We start from the raw sequence: 7,985 nt of genomic DNA on the forward strand, positions 1-7,985 counted from the left end.
CCCTATAACGCGGGTTCATATAATGCGGATTCGTATATCGCGGCGAAAAAATTGCGACCGTATTCGTATAAAGACGCTAAAAGAGACTAGTAAAATGCGGTAAAACGTCATCGCCGACTCGTGTCGCGACAGGATTGGTCGAATCTGGCCCAATAGTAGACGAGCAGCCGAACTACTTACATGCTACGGAGAGTTTAGGCGGGTAAGTTGAGTTTACTATCATCTGTACAGTATATAAATTAGGTACTGTAAATCTAATACAGTACTGTAATTTTATACATTTTTTGTAAAAAAACATTTCTTATTCAACGGCCATAAAAATTATTTCTATTAATGATGTCTCCAAAGTTAAGCGAATTTTTTGCAGAAAAATAACTTATCAGGAAACACGCGCCCGCCATGTGCTGCTCCGCGACAAAAACAAGCTTAAGCAATGGCGTCGTCGAACGGTGCACGCTCGGTAAGTAATCCAAAAATTTTTTGTTTTTAGCATGGTTTATACGGATTATTCTAAAAAAATTATACGTGTTTTGGAAATTTAGAGTGAAATTAGTCTAGAATCTATTAATTTTATGGAAGAAAACCTTTCAAACAGCCGTAGTCGTAAACTGCACACGTGACGGGCTGTGATTGGCTCATGTATTTAAGGATTCCTACAACGCGAAATTCTTATAAAGTGAAACGTATCTACCGCGCTATAGGGGGTCGACTGTATCTAGTTGGTAATGATCCGGTGGGGCCTGAGCTACTACCAAGTTAAAGCTTTGGCCGAGCGGTTAAAGTGGCATCCTACCCGGGTTACGGGTCGAAAAAATCCCACGAAGTTTTCGGGGGTGGTCCGTCCGAATCCCGTCCCTCATCACCAGACTGCTCCATTACGAGCCCGGTCGAATCCATAATAAACTTGCTAAAAAGAAGGTCCTCTTAGTGCCCACAGGGGTTAGGCTACTCATTCGCCGATAATAAGGGTTTGCTTCACGTTTGTAACACGTAATAGGAACCAGTTTCCCATACAAGTCCTCCCAGGAGGCACCCTCTCGGCAGTGTCGCGTTGCCATAACCAAATAAACCAAACCGATTATAAACTTTAGAGATGAAGAATTAAAAATAAATCTACTTCACAGTCATAAACCAGCCATTGATAAGATTTTCCATATTGATCAGGGGATAATAGCAACTTAGTTAATAACACTTATATTAGTTTATTACATGTGGATTCTTTATTGAAATTGTACACCAGTTATAATAAACGAATATATTTAATACAGAATAATACAAAATACTTATGTACGAAGTTGTATTCATTTACTTCTTGCTAATACTTCAATATGAAGGATACCAAAGGTTTATAATAAAAGAGAAACTTATTACTTAGGCTAAGTTTGGACTCACACTTTCAAATTCGCTTTGGGAAACCTCCTTGCAAAATGTTGAAAAGTCTCCATGCGATACGCATCATCCTAAGGAGCACACTAGAGGTAAGTGTGCCTATAACATCAAACATGCATTTACCATGACTGGGAGGAAAACATTCAGTTAAATGGCGCACATGTGTATTGTAATATATATACTAATTAATTTAAAATTATTCCATATGCGAAACTTTCTTCTTAGATATAGATTTTTGTAGGTAGGCATTATAGAAAAATCTTACAAATAAATAACAATAAAGAGTATAGATAAAGAGAGCAACGTAAATTCTAGATTCGGTTAACTCGCAAGTTCTGTACAATTTAAAGTAAACGAAGCTCCATACTGTGACGAAAGTTGCCAATATCATTTGTAGTATTTGCATAGTAGTAACGAACATGGGAACGAATTTGGGCATAGAAATTTGCATCGATGTAACAGCGTAGTATCCATACATCAAAGAATGAACGGCCAAATTCATCGAAGAGTACCATCTACTTACGGCATTCGGTTCCGAAGCAATGTACCAACAAACGAACAGACTTACGGCGTGATGAAACCAGTGCATAAAAATGATTTTTCTTTTACGAAAAATAAGAAAAGCCGTGTCAAATAACTCTGGTACTTTACACCACAGAAACATTAAGTTCCAGAACGTTGTGGTTTTCAATTCTACATGAGTCGATCTGCAAATAGAATAAGTGAAACCAAAATAATATAAAGCATATATAAACTCTGGAAGTATCCTAATTGCCGCTAAAGTGTGGAACGTGCAAAGAACCAAATTCCAAATAATTAACAATGGTTTCATATTAAACGGTGGGCGATTTTTCATATATTTCTGTCCCCCGTATATTAGAATTAAATATGCGAAAATGTAGTAGATGCAATGATGCCATTTATATTTAAACCATTGTTTTCCAGCTCTAACATCGAAATTTCTTTCGAAGCCAAAATGAAAAGAATATAAAGATGTTTCGTCAATTGTCTGGTTCCTCACGTAATTCATCCTGAAAAAGATAAAAGTATCAAGACATTTGAATACTCAACGATAATCTTTCTGTTATAATTTATTTAAAATGGAGGACAAGGCTCCAAATTTTATATTCTTTACAGTTTTATATGTTTTTCAATACATATTTAGTGTTTTTTATTGCATATTAGACAAAGAGAATTTAATTAAAAGAGTAAGAAAGAACATTGGAAAGAAGAAGAATTTGAAAGAAAAAAAATAGCTTTAATACTATTAATTTTTTGTTTAATTAATTTTAAGTTATAAGCAAGCATTTTATTAATTTTTCAGTTATAATTTTGCTCGCAGGACGGGGAGAAATCTTGTACAAATAGGATTAATTAAACTAATCAGACTAATTGATCCTAGCCTGGTGCTATTCTTCATAGAACCCGCACTAAGGTTGCAATCTCTTGAAGGAAGAAAATTTTTATTATAAAGAGAAAACTATTGTTTTATTACGTGCTAATTACAGATCATTGTATCTGTTTTCTAATGATCCTAATTGGGGTTCACATTTGCTGTAATGGAAGGAACTAGAGTGGACCTCTATTACAATCTCTTACTACAATCTACAATCCGTTTTTGATAGATTGTAGTAAGAGTAAGTATACAAATTTCTAATATATTTCTATATAACAAGGGATTAAGAATTGATTTTATTAAAATATTATAGAGAATTTATATAAAATTCCCATATTTTTTTTATCAAAAACTCTCTTATAGAATTAAAATTAGCTATAAATGTAAGAAGTAAATTAATATACGAAAAATTAACATGATTTTACAGTACTTACATGTTTAAAGGATGAAAGGAAAGTGATATAATCCTCCGGTTTATTTCTTTGTGAGAAAATACAATTTCCTTTTCGTTCTTCCTTCTTAACCTACTTCGGAATTAGTGCTTGATCAACAGGCAGTTTCCCTTTTATTTATCACAACAGGAAGATAAATCGTTATCAAGGTAACGAACGTTCTATCAAAGTACCATCTATTTATTGGTGTTTGTTAAATTTAAAAATTTATGGTTTTTTTTTGGATTTATTTTATTTCACTAACATAAATAATTTTAACTGAAAAAAAATACCATAATTTATTATGTTTTGCATCTAATTTTTACACATACAAGATTAATGTTTTATAATATTCCTGTGAAGGCTCAGAGGATGGAACAATAGAGCTTTTGATCTGGAAACGTATACAATAATGATATATTCTAGTCTTTTTAGTCTCGACTCATTCCTTTTTTTTCCCTTTAAGTAAATCATATTAATAGCTGTTACTATTTATCTTCTCTCTTTTAGTTTTGTATAGTTACATGGCAAAATAGTGGCACTCCACGCGGATGATGGCATATTACCTTAAATGACTAAAGTTCTCTGAATTCCCTTCACTAGGAGTTCAGCAAAGGATCGAAGGAAAATCGTTCTGTATCCAATAATATGGGGGAATGAATTATAGTGGGGCATTCTATAATTGTATAATCTCTTTTTTAATTGTATATCTATATTTTTTTCGGGTTTGTACTCATAGGTTCTTGAAATGTCGAGAAATAGAAACTGTCCCTATTTAGGTGTTACAAACGGGACGAGACCCGAAGAACTCCACGTGGCTAGCCCCCATTGAAGAGTCACGAATCAGTTGTAGTAAACAAGTTTATCATAAGAAAAGCGTAAATGTGACACATAACATTCAAAAAATAGCATACTACTTTCTAATACACCTTGAAAAATCAATTTTATTTTGCCTTTTCTTTTTTTACAGTAGATTTAATTAAATAAGAACGATAGAAAAATCGAATAAACAGCAATAAATTTATGAGGTAAGTAAAAATGGCAACTAATATTCCACTTTCACTTATATCACAATCGTTAAAATTATATAATATAAATAAACTAATAAACGTACAAAATGTTCCAATAATCATTTGTATGATCTGAACGGATGTAATAAACATAGATATTAATTTAGGTACCCGAATATTTGCGCATTTTACAGCAAAATAAGCGTACATCAGAGAGTGTACAAAGAAGTTCATGGTTACGTACCATCTGCTAATTGATGACAATTCAGAAGCAAGATACCACGAAAAGAATAGAGTTAGGGCATGATGAAACCAATGCTGAAAGATTAAATTCTTCTTACGAAGAACAATAAACACCGTATCAAGTAACTCTATTACCTTTGACCATAGAAAAAGACAATTCCAACATACCGACACTTGAAAATTTTTATAACTGTTAATGCAGATTGAATGTACGAAACCGAATTCTCGTATAACGTAAATTAATTCTGGACTCGATCTGATGGTTCCTATAATACTGAACGAAAACAATAGAAAGTTCCATAAGAACAGCATAATCCTCAAGTCGTACGGTTTACGGTTTTTCATGTATTTTTGTCCTCCGTAAATCATCATTAAGTAAATGATTATAAAATAGAAACTGTGATGCCATTTTAGTTTAAAGTATTCTTTACATGTTTCTATGTTCATATTGTATTCAAAATTAAAATAAGGCGAATATCCAGGATTATAATTGAAATCTGTAGAATTCTTCATATTTATCTGTAAAGAAAGAAATGTAAGTTATTTATTATGATTTTTATATACAGAGCGAATCAAAAGTTCCGTGTATACTTTTTGTTTACCTTGAAAATCATTTTCAAGATCAACAAAAATGCTCCATGCATGACTTCCTATGTAGGTACATTAATACATTTCAGTGCTTTTGGAATGAAAGAGGGTGCAAGAGACTTTTGACTTAAGTTCAGAGTACTCAACTTAAAAGCGGACCCTTCAGTAATTTGAATACTTTAAGTATTAATAAAGCACGACAAGTATGTACAAGTATTTACAGACTGCGTTGGAAATGATGTATGTCTATCCATTTTAATGAATTTGTCAATGTTTTACCATATTCCTCAGCAACTTTTAATAGAACTCTCTGGTCTATTTTTGTGACAGAAATGAGTCTTTCGTCAAATTATTCCTGCAGCATCTCTACAGTAGAATCAACAGTACGACAAGCCACAGTAACCGCTTATTTGTCGGCTGAAAACAGTACACCACAAGCGTACTTTTTGTAGTTATAGAGGCGATTCAATAAAACTATGTGATCTTTCAGGATTTCCAGTAGTTCCATATTTTAGGCTACATATCCAGCAAGACAGAACCACGAAGAACACTAGATCTAAAAGGGTAATGTTGACTCGAATCAGGTTTTTAAACCATTGAAGTGTTTAAATCTTTTTGTATAGTCAGTAGGAGTTCTTTGAAAACATGAATTGGCATGGGTTCAGCATTTTCCTCACAGCAATATATACTAAATCTACAGAGATATTCTCTTGCTGGCTTAATTTCCTCGAATATATGTGAGAAGATCGGAACAGATAGAAACAATTAATATTTAAAGGGAGAAGAAAAAGAAGAGAGAGAAGAAGAAGAAAGAGAAAAAGGAGGAGGAGGAGGAAGAAGAGGAGAAGGAGAACTTCTCCTTCTTCTTCTCCTCCTCCTCCTACTGAAAGAAGAAAGGGAAAAAAATATTTTAAGAGAAAGCTGTCATTTTTATTACTGTAGATGCAAAACTTGTTTTTAAAGTTATTATATTATCGCTATAAACAAAACAAGGAAGAAACGCTCTATCGATTCACTACCTACAACGACCTATAAGGAAACTCGGTAAATGTATGTTAATTACCATTCCTATGTTAAATTTAAAGCCATTATATTTTTTACATAAAGCCTAACGTATCGTTTCTCGCTTTGTACCTTCGAATAAAAGTATATAGGTTAAGAAGATATGATTTAATTCTATACAAAGGGAGACAAATCTAGTTGATAATATTTAAAATTATTTAGAAGTTAGATTGAGTATTTTTATTTTATTTTTAGATTAACAATAAAAATAATAATAATAATTTAATCCATCCATGTCTTTAAAATGGTATAACCAATGAAGAATTTTTACTATTTAAACACAGATTTAATGATAGAAAGTCTATTCAATGAAACTTTTCGAGGGTAATCATCAAAATTTTTCATCTATCTTACTTTAAAACATGATAAGAATAAAAATATAATACCAAAAATAAGTCATTATTTATAAATTTAATATATATTTAAAAGGATTTAAAGATTTTGGGAAATTTCCCCTTTTCCCTTTGTCTTTGGGCTGAAGCCCATTGGTCCTCCTCTGGATGCACCATTGTATTCTGTGAACGCTCATGTGTTTAGGTGTATATACAATAGATGTGTGTGTACGTGTGCGTGCCTTAACCATAAATATTTTAAATATAAAATCCATTTAAACTTATACACGTTATAAACTACTGATAGATATGTTACCATTCAACATGTGTTCTACGAGTACATAAATGATTAACAAACTAATATTTTATAACGAGTTAGCCTATATTAATATATGGTAATAATAAATATATTATAGTATAATTTTAAACCACACTTTACCTATATTTATAACGCTAAGTTTTCTGCTGGCACGAGAAAGAGTGTTAGAGAAAATGTTACATTTATTAAATATACCCGATTAAATATGGAAGAGTGAATACAATTTCTTCGAAATATCATTGGATAAACAAAATTAGAATTTTGTTTTTTCTTATTAAATCACAATAAACAATCCAGAAATGAATTTAATATTTAAATATAAACTGTCCTAAAGGTTGGATGATAGACATTGATGCAGTTCGATGACATGCTTTTGAACTTGTATTACCTGGTTAACTGACAATGAAAGGAGTTTCAATTGAAGTTTTGAGGTTAAGGAAAGTATAGAAACATTGTTAAAAAATTAACTTTATTTTCTAAGTATATAAGGTAATGACACTTTAAAATTTATTCTATAAATTAACATAAATTTCTTTTAAAATTTATTACTGTATCGGAATATGTGTTGAAAAGTGTATTGCAAAATATAATATAATTAATTGTTGTATAAAACGTAAGTATAGCCATAATGCCCATAAATGCTGGTGTGTTTTGGTAAATTTTTAATAGAAACGAAGAAAAGAGTGAGAGGAAGAAGATTAGCCAAGTGGATTCGTCTTATAAATCGAGTAGTTCAACCAATCGATAGTCAGTAAACTTATACAGCAATTTATTTGAAATATGTTTTCTTCATTGAAGAAGAAAAGACCAAGAAAAATTTTCCTAAATTTAGTTCTTTATAGAGATATAAAAATAATAAATGTTGAGGTTGAATCGTAAAGTTCTAATTCAGAAAACACAGATCATATTTGTATCCTTTCGAAAACATAAATAGAAGTCATGGCTTTTAATATGTAAAACATTCTTCATCATCAAAAATTTTAATTAACAATCCGATAAAGCGAGCCGATCACTGGGCGCGTTATTCTATGGGCTAAAAGGAAAATTGCCTGGGGTCACTCCAGCAGGGCCCCCAACCAATTTTTTATAAGAAAATATTTTTCCTAAAACACTTCTCCAAAGAAAATTGTATGAAGTCCACACTAAATCTCGTTATATCGAGTGATAATAAATAAATCCATATTATTCGAATCGGCTATTTTTCCTCATAAAACG

At 31.6% G+C, this 7,985-nt stretch overlaps 1 protein-coding gene and 1 pseudogene across 1 annotated transcript; both read right to left on the reverse strand.

The window, feature by feature from the left end:
• Positions 1–1,529: 1,529 nt before the first annotated feature.
• Positions 1,530–3,243, reverse strand: LOC111636803 (putative fatty acid elongation protein 3). The gene is made up of 2 exons (XM_023382139.1): positions 3,220–3,243; positions 1,530–2,420 (listed from the first exon to the last, which is right to left on the reverse strand). Coding segments are annotated over exons 1-2 (837 nt in total). The 5' UTR covers positions 3,222–3,243; the 3' UTR covers positions 1,530–1,585.
• Positions 3,244–4,172: 929 nt separating this feature from the next.
• On the reverse strand, positions 4,173–4,982 carry LOC111636794 (annotated as a pseudogene).
• Positions 4,983–7,985: the final 3,003 nt, after the last annotated feature.

This window comes from Centruroides sculpturatus, unplaced genomic scaffold, assembly GCF_000671375.1.
Source record: "Centruroides sculpturatus isolate CEXI.00-Female unplaced genomic scaffold, Cexi_2.0 scaffold1091, whole genome shotgun sequence".
In the NCBI taxonomy this organism is placed as follows: domain Eukaryota; kingdom Metazoa; phylum Arthropoda; class Arachnida; order Scorpiones; family Buthidae; genus Centruroides; species Centruroides sculpturatus.